At 36.5% G+C, this 20,866-nt stretch overlaps 1 protein-coding gene across 4 annotated transcripts in view; it reads right to left on the bottom strand.

The window, feature by feature from the left end:
* The window catches only part of ARID4B (AT-rich interaction domain 4B), an 88,424-nt gene that overhangs the window by 18,208 nt on the left and 49,350 nt on the right, over window positions 1–20,866 (bottom strand). For 3 of the 4 annotated variants that reach the window (XM_071432118.1, XM_071432109.1, XM_071432139.1), the window contains exons 10-17: window positions 19,906–19,979; window positions 18,940–19,085; window positions 14,548–14,620; window positions 13,413–13,507; window positions 12,213–12,310; window positions 11,730–11,997; window positions 10,565–10,737; window positions 553–798 (exon numbers count right to left, since the gene is read on the bottom strand). In XM_071432118.1, the coding sequence (XP_071288219.1) occupies window positions 553–798; window positions 10,565–10,737; window positions 11,730–11,997; window positions 12,213–12,310; window positions 13,413–13,507; window positions 14,548–14,620; window positions 18,940–19,085; window positions 19,906–19,979 (1,173 nt within the window). The remainder of the gene's footprint in view (window positions 1–552; window positions 799–10,564; window positions 10,738–11,729; window positions 11,998–12,212; window positions 12,311–13,412; window positions 13,508–14,547; window positions 14,621–18,939; window positions 19,086–19,905; window positions 19,980–20,866) is intronic. The other variant, XM_071432128.1, reaches the window with a different exon arrangement.

A 20,866-nucleotide genomic window follows, 5' to 3' on the forward strand; every position in this document is an offset into this window, starting at 1 on the left:
AAGAATGCATAAGAAGCCACTAGGCTAAGAAGAGTCTGGCTGGGAGAGGAGGTGGGGTAGGGAGGATAGATATAAGATCAGATGAAATGCAGTTACTTGCTGTGCACTTATTTGCCACTAAGAATCTTGTTGTTTTCCAGCTAAATATCCTGTACACCAGCAACAGAGTGCTACTGCTGTGCTTCCCTGACAAGAGTGAGCTCCCTCAGCTAAATGCACTACTCAAATACTGAATCAGTGAAAATCGGCTTAAGAGAGCCAGAGGAGGAACCTGAAAAGAGTGATGTGTCACTTGCATGGGAAGATCTAAAAGTAAGATGGGGAACAAATGAAGCCTTCTTTGAACAAGTGATTTTAAGATGATTTTCAAAGTAACTAAAGCCCTGCGTTTATATAGTGTTAAAAATCTAAGTTCATACAGTACAATGACCTTCACAGAACACCAATACTGAAAGTTTAGGACTCCAGATGTCTATCAATTTAGTTTTTAAAATTCATAAGTGTATTTGAGAAGTAATTCAAGAAGTAATCACTAACTAAAACTCAAGTTACCTCACGTTCCATCCACAGTAGTGCACCAAGTAAAGGACTTCTCCACCTTCGATGTCAGAATCTTTAATACTAGCTTCATACATTTTTTGATTTTTCCCTCTTCCATACCGCACTTGGACTTTCATGCCTGGTGGATAGCATTCAAACTCTTCTTCCTCATTGTTATTGTTGTCTTCTTCCTCCTCCTCCTCTTCCTCCTCCTCTGCTTCTTCTTCATCTTCATCTTCTTCCTTATTCGTGTCATCTCTTGAAAGGTTTAAAAAATTGTAGAGTTAATATGAGATACTTCATAAGCTTTTCAGTTCCAAACCACATATATTGATAAATATTGTGGATGCATTAGAGAGTGGGAAACAGGAGGCTCCAAATATGAGTACTACAGCTGAGTAATATCAGCAAAATAGGATATAGCAACACACACAAAATCCAGTGACTGTAAGGTGCAAAAGTGACTAAAAGAAAAAAAATCCATCAAAATCTTTATGAGTAGAAGTTGTTCAAACTCATCTTTATATGATTCTTGCATGCAGTCTCTTTGTTTAAATATAATTTTCCCACTTAAAAATTAATTCTTTTCAATATAGAGAAAATTTCCGAAATTCCCTTTTTTAACGTACGAGTTTTACAAATGCTTCTTGAAACTTGCTTCTCAAAAAAATCCTTCTTTTATTACAATACATGAACTCTATCTGAACAGCTTGAAATTACTGCGTCCATAACCAGATTTTGGACAAAAAAACCCCAGCACCTTATGTGACTGTATTAGCAAATTAAACAACCTGTGCTAATTTATGACCTTGTCACTCCTTACCAATTACACCAGAAGTATTCTAAACATGTCAAACTTGCATTTAATTACTATATAAATACACAGGCAGGTGTTCACTGCTTTCAGAAGTAAGCTTATTTTGAACACATTTTTAGAGATTTTGGACCAATTTTCAGAAGCAGTAAGAACCTACAAATCTTGCTACTTTCAGTCAATGGTAGCTACAGGCTGCTCAGTTATCTGAAATTATCTGCAATCAACTTAAAGAGGCAGACTAGATTAAAGAAGTTAATGGGGGAAAAATCTTCTAATCTTAATTAGACTTATAAAGCAGCATTATTGGCCCTTGTACCATTCTAATCACACACTCTGTGCAACACAGAACAGACTTAGTTGCTAGCTAAATTCACAACAACTGCAGACTGCCAACACCTGATAGATGGAACAGGTATGTTTGGATATCTGGATAAGAAAGAACATAAGTACTGCTCCAAGTCTGATTCATACCAGTATTTTAGTTAAGCTTACAAACAGAGAAGTTTGTATTAATAATCTAAATCTTTCCATAACATTTTCAGTAGAAAATACTCAGATAAGCCAAGTCACCTCTTCTCTGAGAAAGGATGCTCCTTTGCAGAAGTAAAACTGCAGTATTACTACCTAATGAGCTGGCAAAAGGTAATTCAGAACAATATGCTAAATTCAACTGTAGTATAACCACACTGATTTAATAAAATTACTTCAGAAATGAATGTTGTCACATATATATATATAATATATATGCAGAAACACACTAAATATACGAATACATATATGTATATACATACATGTGGCTACACACTGAGACAAAGGCTAAAAAAATCCATCTTTGTCTAGTACACCAAGTCCCAGAAGACATATCTATTCAGGTATACATGGCATGAACTGTACAGTATAATTCTAGAAGGCAAATATTTTAATTTTATTTTTTTATGTATATATATATATGTGTATGTATAAATACACACACACACAAAGTCTCAGCCTTCCAGGAGATATATAGACAGACAGATAGATATAGAACTATATACTTTTAGTGAACTACTTTGCTAATGAAGTTAAAACCATCAGGGTTAAAAATGCAACAGGAACAAACAAGCTTTGAAAGCTCACTTATGGCAAAATTTACTTCCCAAAGAAATCTGGAAAAAAGGTACCCAAAGATTCAGATGAAAAATCCCTGAACAGAATTCCATAGCTAACAACAAAAAGCACCAACTAATTTAAATTAAGTTATACTCTCTGCTGCACTAAACAAAAACCCCTGGCCAATTTCAGTACAACAGGTATTATAATACAAAAGCTAAAAAAATGGGATCAGAAGCAGAGCCACCACTGCTCCAAGAACAAGAAGAGCTTTTCATTTTCCATTACTAAGCACACTTCAAAACTGCAGTGAACCAAATTCTGCCTTTTTACTTTTTTCTCTCCAAGATCTAAGGGCACAATCCTTGAATGCTGTCTGCAAAGTAAAGTATGCCTATGCTGGAGATTCAGGGTTTTCCAGACACTGGTAATTATGGTATCAGTGGCTTTTCGAAAGTTGAACAAATTTGCAGTCTCTCCCATCTTGGTGTCCCAACATATCCTACAAAGATTCCATGAAAATACCAGAAATTGGTTCCTTCTGGAAGAGATGTATGAAACCATCATAGTGAGTAACTTGGATGGTTAAGGAGATAGGAACAGCAGGCTGAACATATGTGGAGGGCATGTCAGGAAGCAAAAGCAAAATGGCAGCAGAGATGGCTGCAATTAAAAAGTGCTCTAAGGAGTGACTTGGTTAGCAATCATAAGCTTGAGGTTTTTGGAAACCAAACAGAAGCAAAGAACATTCATCATTTTGGAGCAGAAAAATCCAACACACTCATAGAGCTCCTGGAACAAAAAAAAAGCCACAAAAAAACCCCAACACAAACCCCAAGAACACATACCAATGGTTGCAAGGAAGATATTGTCTTATAATGCCATAAATAGTTCAAATCTGGCAGTGCAGACAAAGGAGAAGCTGTGACTGCCACAAAAGTGAGGTTTCTAAGAGGAAATTGTGATTGTAGGCATCCAGTATGCACAGTCATAACTTCATTAGTCCATGTATGTATGCATGAGATCATTGGATTTTCTTCAAAGCTGTTTGTTTAAAATCCCATTTGCGGGAAGGGCAAAAAAAGAGAAAAGAAAAAAGAAACAAACCTCTTGGCAGCAGACAGTAATTGTCAACTTAAATCCAGTACCAAGCAATATCTACCACAAAGCTGCAACAATTTGAACAACCCCAGCAGCAGCTGATGAAACAAGGCAGCAGCAGATGTGCATACGCAGTGTACAGGAGACACAGCAATACAAGTGTAACTCTGTTCCTGAATCCAAAGTATTACCAGAAAGCTTATCAGGACTCAAAAGCATTACAAATTACAACCACAGACTAAAAAGAATACCCTCACCCCATCTCACAAGGACTGGGAACATAAACATTCAGAAGCAAGAAATGAATGAATTAAAATGCAAAACTATTCATTAATAAAGTAAAACCATTAAAATGTTTAGAGCATACAAATATTGCTTATCATTAGTTTCAAAGGACAAGGCAACATCCTCAAAAGGCTAAAACCACACACAGTACACCACCCTCAGTCAATATAAAGATTTAACACCAACAAGCCCATGATTAAGTGTATTAACAACCGGACGTAGTTAATAAATGAAACACTGCTGCTCTTACACCACTCAAGAAAATGCAGCATCATGCAAATCTCCTTCAGCCCACATTCTCTGGCACTAAACACGAGCTGTTACAAAGCCCAGGTGAAACCTATGAAACAGTGTGATTTGGAACATTGTATCTGCCTCCCAGAATTCCTGTTTTGCAGCAAACCTAACCCTACTCCAGCACACTTCCCCTGATGCACCAAACTGGTACACACAGCAGGTGAGATGGCACATGCAAGATTATTTTTCCAGGGGTTATTCTAAAATTTGAGGAAGCAAGATTATTTCAATTATTGGCTTAATTAAGTCATTACAGTTAATTGAATCACTAGCAGAAATAAACTCTAGTATAATTGATACTTCAAGTTTAGGAATTAGCTTCTATTTTTGTTTCCTGCTTATTTTTTTTCCCTTTTCTCATCCTAGAGCATAATTTAACCTCTACTTCTCATAATATAGAGCTGAAAGATGTTCAGTCTCTTTTCAAATTGCCAGTCACAGATGTGATCGTGAGGTCACCAAGTGACCTTAAGTTTTAAGGCAGAGAGGTCACTGAGACCTTTACTCATGCCATGATAATGGAATCTCATCTTTAATTCCACAAAATAACATGTCTCCAAAAATCACCAGTATTTGTCTTGCCTCTTGGTCTGGTTTCGGCTGGGATAGAGATTTTCTCTCCTTGGTAGCACAGTGCTCTGTTTTGGATGCACCAGGATGGGAGGAGAGAGCCAGCGGTTGCATGGTACATGACTGCCAGTTGGGTTGAACCACAGCACCTCTGAAGTTACAAAGAAAATCTGAAAATAAAAGTCCCAGGGACTTCTGTCTGCACACAAAGTTGGAATAAATGCAGTTGGGGTCCCTTGTCCCAAAGCAAGGGGAAGGCACTGCCTTGATCTGAGTCACACCTGAGTGTAGTACAGTCCACTTCAATCATGCAAGCACGTTGGCTGTGATCAGCGTGTTCCTCTGCGGCCAGACAGGTGACAGGACCTCCCGTGATCACTTCTCATCATTCAGCCACGTGCTGAAACATTCCTCAAAAGGATAAAAAGTGGTTCCAAAGTCTGACTGAAGAGTACAGCTCTTCCTGTTTTTATAGCACTGGTTCACATTCGCCTTGGAAGCATCCAGTATCTGATGAGTGTTTAAAGACTCTCCCAACACATGTAAGCCTTGGTGACAGCCACCATGGTTAATAACCTGCACAGTGACCATTTGCTATGTGAAATATGATGGCAGAACCACTTCTCCCAAATCAGATGTCTCCCTTCCATTCAATATAAAGAGCCAGTACATTTACACTGCCACTCTACACTTCATTATTGTAGTGTAGAGCTCATCTGCAGCTTATTGCTTTATCAAAAGCAGTCATTACATGTATGTATGTATCAGTCTGGATTCTATATTAAGAAAAAAACAATCAATTAGACTGTTTCTGAAAACATGACTATGCAATAAACTTCTTTCCTCATACAAAGCCAGTTGAATACATAAATAGAACACACATCACAAATAAGAGCATTGAAATATATTCCTATAAATAAAACTACTAAGTATGGTTCTTATAGGCATTTTCCTTTAGCATACACACCAACAATTTAAAATTCTGAGCATACGTTTACACTACACAAGCACTGAACATGGCACATTGTTCTCCATTCTCCCAAGCTAATCAATTCCACATAAATTTGAATCAAACTGGAGAAAGCTATCTCAATATATAGTTCTCAACTCTTCAGAAGCTAAGAGATATGCCTTTTATATCAAATATTCTACACTCCAAAAGATTCTAACCTTCTTGCTACCATTTCAGATCCACCACCACAATGATGTGTCATTTCAAGAGATAAGGACCTGAAGAAAACATTGCCTCTAACAATGTCTTTCTCCCATACCTGAAATGAAGCTTCTGACTATTATATAAGCCCACCTGTAAACTGCTTTCAGAAAATCCCTAACTGGTGTTATCAGAAAATTTAACTCTTGTACAGAAAGTTTCAGCTGAAGCACAGGCACAGCAAGTAGAACTCTTACTCCACAGAGGCAATACCCCTCAGTAAAATCCTTCACATGAAACCATGCCCATCTTGACTTAGTTTCCAATTACTGCTTTTATTATTCCTAGTCCCCTCCCACTGCTTACAGGAGGGGAAATGTTACTACTGCATGAAAGATGCATGTAACAGCTTTAAGATTAAGATTTTCCCCTTGCACGTGAATGAATGGCTGATAGTCTTGAACAGAATTAAACCAAAGACTAAATGTTCAGCATTTTCACCCTGTGATATTGTCATACATGATAGTACCAGCTACCAGAAAACCACACTATAAAGACCTAAACCATCAGTATCAGACAACCAGAAGTGTTTAGGTTTCTTAAATTCCTTAAGGACATTTGTTCGTGCATTCCTTGGAGAAAACAAAAAAAATTAAACCATTTTCAAGAGCAAGAAACAAATAAATTCAAGAAGTTTCTAAGGCCAAAGAAGGAGTAGTGAAAATGAGTCTGATGAGCAAGAACAAGGTAAGATCCAGAGATGGCAGCCCTTCCTGGTGTTAAGGCAGCACCTCAGCCACAAGAAAAATACAAGAACAAAACCTCTTGCTATATCTATGTGCTGGAATTGGGATTCCTAAAAGAATTTTGCCCAGGCACCTCAAAAATCCAAAGATTACCCATATATAAGTCTGCTGCCAATTTTTGTTGAGAAGCAAAAATTACCCAGATTCTCAGCATTTAAACTTTCCTTTCAGTATTAAGTTTCTGTGCCTCAGAGCAAAGTGTTGAAACCAAAATAAAACACAAAACCAACAAAAAAAAAATTCTCAATAAAAACTTCAAAACCAACACAGAAACATAGAATTAACTATCTGGGGGGAAAAATTTTACTAATATTGGTTATACAGCAATTAACCTACACTTTCATTTCCAAACTGCACCTACTATGAAATTTTTAAAGATTTACCTTTCATTTTATTAGCCTGTACTAAAAAACCCACACCTTCTAAAATCTCCACTAGGCTCCTGGCCTCAATCTCCTTGGAACATATTCAATTGTCTACACTGTTCATTGTGTAGAAAAACAGTTCTGTTCCCCATTTGTTGGCTTAGACTCAAGTGTTTGACAAGTTAAAACAGTTGATATTATTGGATGTTACAAAGGAAACAGCACACCAACCATGCAATGCTACATTTGAAGATCATGACTTCCACAACATCAAGTTTGTAGGAACTTCTGAAGAAGAAGGCTTTTGAACTTTTTTCTTTATTCATTGGCCAAGTATAACTACTTTTCTGGATGTTATGGAAAAGGATGATTTACAAAGTCAGTTTTGTAAAGGACCCTCTGGGACAGACACATTACTGGCTTTTTTTAAAAACTTGTTTTAATGATCACAAGTTGTACAACCTGTATTGAGCACAGGTACCTTCCACTAGTCACAGAAAAAAAAAAAAAAAAAAAAAAAAAAAACAAAGAAAAAAGCGAACAAGAGAAGCATGTACAGAATAAAGGGCAAAGTACCCTTTGAGTCTCTACTCTCAGTGCTCACAGATACACAAGCAGGCAAGAAAATGGCACTCTGGGGAAGAAAGGAAGAGAAAGTTCAGTTTTTCTTCCTCTTCATCATGTTGTTAAAGTCTGTGGAGGTGGAACCAAACAATTCAAGTGGTAGCAATCTCAAAAGTTTGAGATGCATGGGATTGCACTGAGAAACAAAACTTGGAGAAAATAAACAACCCTGGCTTCCAGCAGTATTTCCTGAGATTTGGAAGCTGAGAATTACATCCAGTCCTCCCATAAGAAAGTCAGCAAGAAGAAACCCAGAAGTTTTTCTATCCTAATGGTTCCTTGTGTCTATAGACAAGTAAGCTACATGAAGATGTCCAAAGTCCTACAGATATAAAAACAAACGGAAAACTCTAAAAGTTTGCCTAATATAACATTAGATTTAATTTGTTTAGCTATTTTGTTAGGACTGTGAAGGACAAATGGTCCATAACTTAAAAAAAAATATAGGAAGACATTTTAAATACATCAAATAACAAAATTTCAGTCTGAATTTCACACTGATCTATTTTGATTACATTTCAGGTATTGGTGTGTGTGATTCGTTTTCTACCAAAAAAATGCCTGTTTTCATTTTGCATTTCAGTTCAACAAATACCTCCAACCACAGCATTTCCACCTTTGTATAAGTTCTGCCACTTCTAATCCATGAAGTTGGGTATAGGGAAGTACAACATCTAATACAATGCCCCATAAATTTCCTTTAAGCTTTTATGTTAGCACTTAGGATGACAGTGACATTTTTAAAAGCTCTTTAAAGCTGATACAAGTGCATTTTGTACTCCCTATCAATCTGAGAGGGTAGAAGGGAAAGGTAATCATGCTAACAGTGCTACTACAGTAACACTGCGTATAAATACTTACAATTACCTGCTATAAGCGTTCAACTTTTGTAATTTAAATTATCCCTTCAAACACAGCATACCTCCCAGCAATGACCACATCACCACCTACACCCCTTTTTAGAGTTATTCTTTCCATTCTAAGCAACTCATTACAATCTTCCATGAGTCATAATAGCAAAAATACTAGTTGGAAGACTTTTCCACTGGGATGAGTAAGGAGGAGCAGAGGGAAAAGAATTCACTCAATTGCTATCAGGTGAATTGGGAAAACTTAAAAGGAAATTCTCTACAGATTTTTGTTGTATTCATAAATAAAAAAATAGGAACACTAATAACATTTTTTATGTAATAAATAATGCAAATTGACATGAATTGGGATTAAAAACAACCCAACTTAAAAAAAATTAAAATAAAGGATTACTGAAAAGCAAATGCAGCTTCTAACTTTTCATGTACCATTTACTGCTGCAGCATGGTAAGCATGAAGCCACCATACTCTTCAGGTATATAAATAAATATAAAGTAACATCACAAGCATACACACATACAAATCCAGAATTTAGAGAACTTTAAAAACTGCTATTCTCTGAGCATTGCAAAGTTTTCCATCTATTTAGTTCCATATTTTGAAAGCAGCATTGTAAAATCAGTCTTTAATAATTCTTAAAATCTTGCAAACCCGTTAAAGTACAACTCATCTAGTTCACATTAAAAATAGCAAATGCAACAAAGTCTAGCAATTAGTATTTTAAAAAAGAAAAGTTTACATAGGATACAAACAAAATCACATCCATAAAGAAAAGGCTCTTGAACTGAATTCAGGTAAACTTGTTTTTTCTGTATTCTGCATTTTTGAGTTACAGAAATTGCCAATGAAATCTCACTGAAAATATTCAGGAGGAGAAAAACTTCTTACAAAAGGATCATCCCAGAATCCACTAAAAAAATCAAAATTAAAACAAAATAAAATAACTACTACCAATGAATCAGAAATCAATATACTAAACCGTGACATTCTGGCCACAACTTTTAATGGGCCAGAAGAAGCATTAAGATCTAATGATATTTAGACAGAAGATCAAGACAAAACAGCAGATCTATTAATCAACAAAATTGCTGGAATGAACAAAGGAATTACTGGTCAGGCAACAGATGGTATTAACTACAAAAAACCCAACAAAACCCAACACATCCTTGATAAACAGATTGCTGCGAAAGTATAAGGAGGTGTCATTATCTGCTTTCCCTCTTGTAACAGCTTCTCCCTTAAGCATCTGTTATTGGGTTTTATTGAAGATAAATACTGTATTAAAAGAGATCTATCTGACCTCTAAGGGGAATTGTTGTGTTCTTAATACTAGAAATCATACTGTATGAGAGTTTTAATTGTAAGAATACAAATTGTTAACACACTGGGGATTAATGAGGACTATATTCTGGTTGTAATTTTTTTGTGTGGCTGCTAAAAAACACTTGTGAGGTTTTCCTGCACTGAAACAGGAAAACCTGCCCATTCCATGAACCAAATGATTCACACAGACTCACTGATTAGATGGCCCTGAGCATCCCTATTATTTCCATCTCCTACTTTCAAAACACCTGTCTGAAGGTCTGCACAAGACTCCTGCCACAACCAGGCCTATTCAACAGCAACGCTGTTAACTGAGCAATGCAAGGTACTTCCATCTTTTCCCATGTTACATGCCCCTGTCCAAAAGCAAAAGCTTGTGGCAAACCACAAGTTTGCCTTATACTTGTATCAAAATCAAGCATAAAAATACTCCTGGCAATGACTGCAATATTTTTGTATTAAATCAAATAGTAACCTATGCTTTGTATATTCTGCTCTCACTAGCTTACATTTAGGTCTGGAACCTGTAAAACTTAAGGTGCCTTTTCCTTTAAAAAGAGATCAATGAACTTGAATGCCCTAACCATGACCAAGTTATGAACACACTGGTCTCTGGAAGATACAAGTCTAGTTAACAACGGCATGTCTAATTTGAAGTTCAAATTAGAAGACTAAAATTTAAAAAACACCTATGTCTCATCTGATTAGAAACAGCATAACTTACCCTGATTTTTCCTTTTCTTCAGCATCTGCATTTACTGTAGGATTTTCCATTTCTTTGATCTTCTCCTCCTCTTTATCCTCCAATTTGATTTCATCTTCAGTTTTGATTACATTTAAGTCCTTTTCTTGATCAGGCTGAATAAACACAGAATCTGGCAAATTTTTTTTGTTTCCCTAGGATAACAAAACCTTTAGTTAACTCACAAGGTGAAAACAAAGGATTTAAGAAAAGACAGGCAAAACACACTGAAGTCATAAGAACAAAACAATGCTATTGTGGGGCTTGTCCTAAAATTACAGCACCTCTGCTGCTTTTCCTTTTGAAAGTCTTAAGCTAAACCAAGCAGTTTAAAGTTGCAGCCAGTGTCCTGGCCTGTTTTATCACAATGATATAGGCCTGCAGCTCTTAGACCTGGACTGCAAAGCAATCCCAAAGACAAACATTTCACAAAGCATGTTTTTACTTAGAATGCAGAAATACCCATACTGGTCTGTGTGAGATTCCTCCCAGAGAACAGCAGCCCACATTACAGCTGTGCTGCACACTGACTTGAGGAGCCACACTGCTTCCACTGCAAACTCTGAGGCCTGTACAGTGTAGCACATCCATTTATGGCCCTGAACTTCTTCTGCTAAAGCCACTGAGTCAACAGTGGATTGTGAAAAGCTATAAACATTTGTTTCTCTGGACCACTAAGCTACATTAGACTATGTGTACATAATATGGCCCAGGTCTTTGCAGAGCTTCACTGGTTTCATGGGAACAAAAAAGTAACAGCAGTTACTTTTCATGAGTATTATTATGAGTATTTACAAGCATAGCTAAATGGATAATGAAAATATCAGCAATACAGCTGTGAGCATGCAGTACCCAGATAAGGATAAAGATGGACACTAATTAGTCTCCATTTCACCCAGGAGGCCCTCAAACAAGTGGAACGTTCGAGCTGTTTTCTAACAAGTCAGACATTTTGACATCATGACCCCCTAAAACAGGCACCTAGGATAAATACAGCTCAAATGTCTTGTTCTGAATTAGGTTTACAGTGAGTTTTTGTCTTAGTTTAAATCCCTCATGGAATTTTCAATCTTTATATTATTCATGGTTATTAACACATCAATAGACTTTATAAACAAGATACAAGACGAACTTTAAAATATATTACCAGAACAGAGGGCTTATCATTTTCTTTACTTTCATTATCATTCTCAGCTGAGTTTTTTTCTTCTGGTTGTACTACTGCTACTTCTTCCTGCTTGCGCTCATCCTTGTCCACTTTTATCTCTTTTGCATCCTGCTCTGGTTCTTCACGCATCTTCAATTCTTTTTCTTTTTCACAGTCTTTACAAGGCTTGTTCGTCACTTTCTCTGGCAATGCCATTTGAAATTCAATGTTAGCTGATGTACAATATTCTTCAAAACCATAGAGATATCTAAAAAAAAAAAAATTGTTTTGTGATAAGCAAGTTTGACTAAAGAAGGAAAATCCAACCTAGAGAAGCTAAACATGGCCAGTAGGTTTAAAGCCTTAAAACTGTATTATAAACAAAGAGTTATATAAACAAAGAGTTCATGTATATTACCCCTAACACAGCATCACTTCAGTTCACTGTAGTTTTAGAATAAACTACATGGCTTTATTACTTACTTTCTGTATGCACATTTAACATTATATCCTGCAGCTGAATTTAATACAGGGATTCCAAGATCTTGATAAACTTGCTTCCATACTGCTCCACTTTCAATCTGTTAAAGACAACAAAGTCATTGTTTTTGAATTAATTCACTGACAAAAAACCTAAATTGATAAAGTTTACAGCTTCAGAAAATAAATATAAGTAATTTCCTCTGATCTATAAAATTACTATTTATCACATAGGCAGTATTTCACTGTAATGCAAACTGCAGTCTAATGTAATCACTTTAAGCAATTTAGCATTTCTGCAATGCAACAAGCCACAGCAGGCTTTCCTCTCCAGGTGGCAATAAAACAGAGGAAAGAAAATATAGCTACCAGAAAAATCAGTACATCATTTTTTCTTTTTATTTTATATTTAAATTCTTAACTATCAGAGCTAGAATTTTAATTAAATTGGAAAGAAAAAAAGAAGTCAAAGCATTAACAATACTGAGCCCTGGTAGTACTGCACCAGTCATAGTGCCTACCAGTCTTTCATTATGTCCTTAGCATGCCCTTTGGTGACAAAGATCCGTGACGTGCTCATTTCTAACCATCTGTGAAGGTAAAGCAGATGTACTGCAATACCCCAGTACCACATCCTGTCCTGCCTGTCAGAAAGGCATCACTGCACAAACAGACCTCCTCAGCTGTCAGGCTACATTCATGGGAAGCAGTTCAAAGCACAAACAGAATCTGCTTGGCCATGAATTCAATGTATTTCAATTACTCCTCCCAAGACCAGTCTCAAATTCTTCTTTACACTGCTCAGAATAAATAGAAATGAAGGGCCTCACATCAGGCCACTAAATTGGTTGTCTTTGAGATTTTACTGAGCAGTGACTCCTTTCACATGGAGGTAACAACTTTATCAGACAAATGTTTCTTGAAGTATTACAAAAACACACGTGCTGGCTGATTTTTTCTTGCAGCAATAATTAAACATGCTGAGTAGATGTGTAATTTGTTTAGCTTCTAACTAGTTCTGGTTCATGTTAAAACATCGTTTTTAGAGCTACAAGGTGTCTTATGCAGTCATAGTAGAAAACTTATACATCTAATGGTCCTGTGTTATTTATCAGTACTTCACAGAGTAATAAATTATTTCACAATAATAAACAGCATCCTCAGGTTTTATGGCTCTGGAGTACTCATCATACTAATACTCACGTTATCAAATCCTCCAAGCTTGTGTACAAGTCTGAATAATTTGAAGAGATTCAAATTTCTATATCCTAATACAGGTCGTTTGTTAATGGGAGTCCCTGGGTAACAAAAACAGTTGTTAGGGTGTTTTGAAATATTTTTTTCAGAATAACATGAAATTCACATCACATGCACTACTATTAAATACAGTATTTTAAACTCCATCTCCTGCATCTGGTACTTTTTTCCATGAAACTTAAACTCTACAGTCTTACTGAACTAGAGAGAAAATGGGTTATGTTATTTAATGCATATATATAATGTTATTTAATGCATATATATACACATTCTTCCATACATTACTGAACATGCAGAAATGATGCAAATTTTCTTGCTAACTATATTGTACATATTTTTATTTCATCCACTGAAACAATTACATCTGAAACTACAATAGTCCTTTCACTGATTTAAAAAAACCCAAACCAACTCTCAACAGGAGCAGGCCCATAATGCTTCAAGAGCTGAAACTTCCTATGCTACTGTACTAGCAGTAGCTACCACATTGTTATCTTTTGTGAACAGTTTAACTCATTTCATATGGCAATAAGAAGATACTAATTTAACCAGTTATAATAGTAATTTAAATACAGATACCCTCACTCCTGCCTTTTCTTGCAATATATAAAAACCTGGTAAATATTTAACATAATGACTGGCTTTCAAGAACATCTCAGTCTATGGATAATGTTCATGCACTTAAGTTATCAGGATTCACGAAAGAAAATTAGCACAAAGTAAATGTATTTTTCCATAAGATGTATGTGTCAGTATTTTAAAGTTATTAAACTGAGAATATAAATTAATATGATTGAAATTATTAAATGCTTGATTATACACACTATAAGTACACTATAGCAAACACAGTACAATATATGCAAAACATAATAGGATAGATATTTATATATATCCATTTATTTCTGAAAGCAGAAATCTGGGACTGCATTTTAGGAGATGAGTCAAGTGACAGACTCATCTTCCAAATAAAAGGGAAGACAGAAGGCATAAAATACAATTTCCCTGTTTCCAAAACTGTACTGCAAAGCACCACTAGTTTACAGGCTCAGTTTTTCAAATTACTACTCATTAAGATGCCTACCTCTGTCTTCCATGAACTTGTACAATTGCTGAAGAAAGTTCTCTCGTTCTTCAGGAAATGGCTCTATTTCCTCCTGTTTAAAGCAATGCATGCAAGAAAACTGTCACCATTTTGAGTTACACTCCTTCATTAAGAAATATAAGGCAGTGATAATTTAGGTTTAAATGTTTAAGTTTGTTTTACTATAGTCAGAAACAGGATATGGCACAGAGAGATACATGCTCTCAGTGCTATGCCACATGAAACCAAGTTTTATAAACTACAGTGTTTCAAAATACATAAAACATTGACTGTAAACATACATCGAGATTGGATTTCTGACTGATCACTGAAGTATCGTAAGTGATACCATAGATCAAGAGGTGTTCTCAATTTCGTCCTTTTATGCAGAAAGTCTGGGAGACAGTGCTATTAATGATCAAGAGATTCTATCAGAAATCTCAGCTCTATTTCTACTGCAGTTAAGTGACTCCTTGGTTCCTGGACAGACTACGTCACTTCCAGAGATGAAGTCAAAGAGCAAATGGTGCTTGCACTTTCTTAGGAGTTCTAATCCACTGCACTGGCAAACCGCAGCCAATGGCACTGCATGCGAACTGCCATGGGGCACCAGCTGGGCGCGTGCTGAGCAGGATCAATCCCAGAACTGAAATAACAATGGATATTTTGGAAGTTCAGTTCATGGCACTAATAAACCTTTGTATTAGATTTACTTAGATTAATAAACAGTGGAGTTTCATAACAAAGCACTATGGCTTACTTTCTAACATCTCATAATTTCTTTTGGAAATGGGGCTTGCCACAACTAGTAGCAATAAGATATTAATATTTCAAATTCTGATGACTGAGCTACTGCAAAACAATACACCAAATATGAGTTGATTAATTTTTAATACTACCCATAGAGTTTCCAAAAATAACTAGTTATTCAGTAATCTAAAGTAAATTATTTTTCTTTGGTGTATTTGCATTCCATGTTTCTAATTTCCATTCTTCAACAGTCTCCTTGTGCTAAATATTAAAGCTTCACCTACCCTGAAGCAAGGGGAAAAAACATACTGTCTTTAAAGTCACACCAAGACAGCTGAAAAAAACAACTGAAACAGAATATCATTACTAAACAGAACTGGGAAAAACAAACACACACAAACAAAAACAAACCTCAAGCCCTCCAACATCTACTGAATCTATTTAATATAGAGATGTACAGCTGAAAATAAGGCCAGGAAAGGCTGTAACTGTTATCAAGGAGTAGGGTTTTTTTCTTATTCTGCACTTCCTCTTACCCATTAAATGCACTTGGATAACATCAGAGCAAACAGGCAAAAAAATTAAGAACCAGCATTCACAATATGCTGCAACAGTTGCCCTTCAGGTATAATTACCAACAGAAATGCAAGGAAAATACTCCAATCTTGCAAAGGCAATGCAAGAGGAAAGGCTCTGCGAGGGGCATTACATGATGGGCATTTGACATCCAGTGTGCCAGCAGAGCTCAGAGCAGGCAGCTTTGATGGGCTGGGTAGAGAACTGCAACCAATATACTAGAGAGCCTTTTCACAGGGCAGGGGCACCAGAGATTGGCACATCTAGCCCAATTCTTCTCTGACAGGTACAAGGTGGTGCTGCAGCTCTGCATGTAGTTCAGATAAAAGCACATTAAGAATATTCATATTCCCCAGGCCATGGAGAACAAATTACTTGGGGAATAAAATTCCAAAACTGCATAATTCTTTTAATTATTTTTTTTTCTCAACTCCCACAGCAGGTACTTGGAACAGACTTTTACCAGCATTTGCTGGATCATGGAAAATAGATCATGAGCAGCTACTTGGGTTTCTCATGTTCCTCATCAACAAGAAGAAACTTGCCATAAGACATTAGTCTTGCAGAACATTCAGGGGAGGGGTGACAGGTGTCACTGAACAAAACCTTCAGGAAACCCAACAATATTTTGAGGAAGGAATGTTTTCTTTTTAAATACAGGGGGAAATAAGGTAAAGGTGATGAAGAGGCTGAATAAAACACTCCTTTCCCACTATACAATCCAATGCCTGAAGGGTACTCCTACATCTCTAATGTGATAATTCACAGAGGTGCCAGAATGGCAAGTCAATGAACACTCCTTAATTATTTTTCCAGTAGAGAACAAAGTAACTTTCTACGAAGTGTGCTAACATGGAAAGCCTAGGACCCTGCATGCCTCTGAAAAGCATTTACACTTTCTCAGAATCTCTACAGAGTCAGTATGTATTATACTATACTAATAGTATCTGTTAATAATCTCTCCATCCACTTAGACAACAGGGTTTCCTAGATAATGCTTTGAAGCAGGCATATCACACTGTCATATTTGCTTATTTTCAAGTTACACAACCAGAGTGCTAGCGGGTCACTCTGCAGTCCCTAATGTATCTGTCTATGCTACAAGTTAAAACAAAGTGGCTTCTACATAGGATAATAAAATCCAGGAAAACAAAAACATGTTTTTTGCAACACAAATTAACACAGTACCATAGCACAGCACTGGGAGAGAGGGTCTTTGACAACTCTTTTACCTACCGTCAGATTTTGGAAAGCAAAGGAAGGCCATTTTCCAGTCTCTTCCATTAGGGGAAAAAAAAAAAAACAAAAAGGCAACTACTTTTCTCAGAAGATAAGTACAGAGGATTTGCATGTCAACTCCTATCTATATAGGATGGAAGCATGTATATAGATATGAGATATAGAAGAGCATCTATGTATGTATATACAGAATGGAGTGAACATACATATGGGACAGATGTATCTATTTTTGAAGTCCGTGGTGACATCTTTAAGAGCTTGGGTTTTCTGTTTTGTTTTGTTCTGGTTTACAGGTAGTAGGACCACAAGGATGGGCTGGGGGAAGCCATCATGTCCTGGGAAGCAGTAAAACAACCTGCAGGTGGCTAAAGTCCCAAGAGCAGGCCCACAGGTCCTGTTTGGGAAGAGATGCTGCTTGACAACCAGGAGGATACAGGCACAAAATAACAAAAACAAGAGAAGAAGCTGCAGAAACTGCTCAAATATGGGTGGAGAGGAGACACACATGCCACTGACCACCAAGGAGAGCAAAGAAGAAAAAAGAGAAGTGAAAAAAAAATATTTTGCCTCTGTTTTAGAAACTTCCTAGTTCAACAAATGACTGAAATCACTGTTTACTGGAAAAGATTATCACAAGAGGTGATACAGTAAATTCCAAAATATTTGTCTGAGATGAAATCCATGTCTAGCACATGGAAAGATTAGCTCAAACAAACAAACATGCAGCTAAGAGGAGCTCAGGAGAAGGTGTTGAAAGAGTACAAGGTCAAATGTTTACAAATGCTGTAGCTAAAGGCTCTGTATTTTTCACCTAAAAGTAGTGCAGGAATGATCACTATAAAGATGATGCATCCTTCTGCATAGATACAAACCTGCCTCCATGCATCATGTTCATGGCTGAACATGAACCTGCTGACAAAGTTCAGAAATTGTATTGAGCCCAAGGAACTATTCCTTGCTTCTCAAAATACTAAGCAAAGGACTGCCTGCCCCTTGCAAACTTTTGATCAGAGCTGGATAATCTTCTGAGAGCTTAAAGAGGAGGCAGAAAGAAATTATAAGCATGGACAGGTGGCAAAGTCATAGCTTCACACTTTTGCAGTCTCCCAACATATTTTAAAGAAATGAATGACTAGAAGATGAAACACTATTTTCTGGTATGCCAGAGCCACAGTATCCACAGAGGATGGACTGAGGGAAGGACCCTAACAACCATTTAAGACCCAAACTAGTTCAGTTTCTTCTTCACAATTCCCCTACTAATAGGAAATTAAGTCTGCTGCACTACTGGTACTTGCTTGAAAATTAAGAGAACAGCTCTCAAACCCTAGTGAGACAAAAAAGTGATTATGGCAGATAGAGATTTAGAGTACCACGGGAAGGTACAGAGAAGTAAAAGGCTCAAAAGTCTCTCTTTCAGCCTCTCAGCCAGCTGTGAAATGAAGTTCTTTCCTGGTCTTGATTTTTTTTTTCTGGACAAAAGGCTGGGGGTAAAGAATAGATGATCAGAAAACCAAGCATTAGGTGGGGACTCCATACTTGCAGGACAAAAAAAAAGAAGAAAGGTGGAAGTGGAGTGCATGGGGGCTAATGTCTTGATTGAAAGTTCTGCTTCATTACACAGGGTAGCCAGAGAGATAGCATGGAGTGGAGCAGTTCCTCGGCAGATCAGGGAAAGAGCCAGTTACTCAATAATGCCTACGTTAACAGGGTTGCCTATGTTAACATGTTAGATGTCCCCTAATGTTAAAAAGGCCTGCTTAAATATGTATATCCCTGCTAATTTTTATCAGCTGTGTAACTATGCCCTTTACTAACTTCACTTGCCTCTTCCTCACTGCTGTTATCCTCTTTTTCTTTTTCATCCTCTTCTTCTTCTTCAGCTTCACTGCTGGAGCTGTCTTCTTTCAATTCTGTTTTCCAGTTACTAGGAACAGTTCTGGTTTTACGGAATTCAAGTGCTTGGTCAAAAGCTGTAAAAGAACCAGCCTCTGTTAGCACTGCAGGAAGTATCAAGTTTGCACAAATATTTCAATTAAAAAAACAGTAATGAGGGGTGATAGGGAAAAGGAGAAGGAAAGACTGCTAACTAACAACTCCTCTCCACATTCAAAGATCCTCAACAACCACTCCATGTTGTCCATCCTTATTTGTCTTATCCAGTCAACTGGCCTAGTGTTCTCTGTACATCAAGGCACTCAGAGACATTACTAGTATTTTTACCTTGTTAGTTTCTACAGACACAAACAAGATCTTCTGCACAGGGCATATATGAAAATTTAACTGAGGAAACCCCTATCCAAGAGGTTTACACTGCAGTTTATATATATCAAAAATGGAGGGCAAGAAGGAAGAAATAATCACAAGCTAACTCTTAAGAGTTTCATCACACAAGCTTAAACTTTCAAATGCACCCACAATTCCAGATTTTCAAAGCTCATAAAGGCAACTTACAATTATTAGGGGCACTACTGTGAGAATAATTCTAAAAAGTTCTAAAGCAAAAGGAAAAATACAATGTATAGAACCAATGTGTGCATGTTTGGCATGTCTTCACTTAAAGCCAGTGCAGAGCAAGTGGGGTGCTGTTTTGGGGGCTTTTATTTAGTTAAGTTTTATTTGTTTGAAAAAAGTTTCTCTAACTTTCCGTAAGTGCTCTCCTTCAATCTATTATTCTGTAACAGAAGATACTAGTTTAGGATCTTTAAGACACGAATCAATCTGCCATAGATTTAGTGATTCATGTAACTAAGCAAATACATACAAGTGTTTCTCACAGAAAGTTATTTTTACCTTGTTTTAACAAAGCGTCAGGCTTTGGTGAAGTTTCACTGATTTCTCGGACATCTTTTCTTGGCACAGAAACACTGGAGAATTTAGAAAGTGTTAAAAACATTTAAAATATTTTAAAGGTAAACTAACTATACAATACAAAGCTCCCGTTAAGATTATAATACACTTACTAAACACACATAAGAAGCATACAAAGTATATCTTGACAATTCTATAGTGTTACTCTGGTACAGTGTTAGTGGATTAAAACCAAAACTTTTACATTAAAATGATTAAACTATATGAATTCACTGCATGTTAAAGAAAGCATGCTACTTCCACAAACAGGTAGTTTCTGGAATCTCCCATATATGTAATACTTTAAACCCTCACATTAATTTAACATTAATTAGAACCCTACCTTGCTTAAATGAGTATTAGTGTAAATTGTCAATATGAAATTAAAGACTTTCAAATTGAAAGAACAAAGCACTTTCTGATTTCTACTTTGTCTACAACCAAGGAAGCAAATCTGAATTGCAGCTCTGGAGGACAGGGGGGTGGGTAAGTGCTTGTGTGCATACATTTTATGTGTGTTCCTTGGGTGATGCGCACTGATGCCTGAAAAACTATCAAATGGTAAAGCAATACCCTAGACTTAATAAGTAATTAAACCACAACAAAACTGTTAAATATTTAAATATCCTTCTTGCAAAACATTGTGTTGAACTGAACCAATCACAATAAATAGCTGCAACTTTTGAAATAAAAACTAAAACCTAGAAAAAGAATTCTACTGTTGTGAGTTTAAGAACACAAAGTTCTTTATTTTGTTGCAAATACCAGACAGTCTGGTTTTCTATGTTTCTCTATCCTTTTTCCTACTTTGAGTAGCATTAGAGCTCTTTGCAAGGAGCACGATAAGATGCAGTTGCAGTCTAGACTGAGATAAACATATGCCTTAGTACCTTCCAACAAGAAA

Source organism: Agelaius tricolor, unplaced genomic scaffold (genome assembly GCF_023055355.1).
Source record: "Agelaius tricolor isolate 1412-34295 unplaced genomic scaffold, bAgeTri1.0.p SCAF_1, whole genome shotgun sequence".
Lineage (NCBI taxonomy): Eukaryota > Metazoa > Chordata > Aves > Passeriformes > Icteridae > Agelaius > Agelaius tricolor.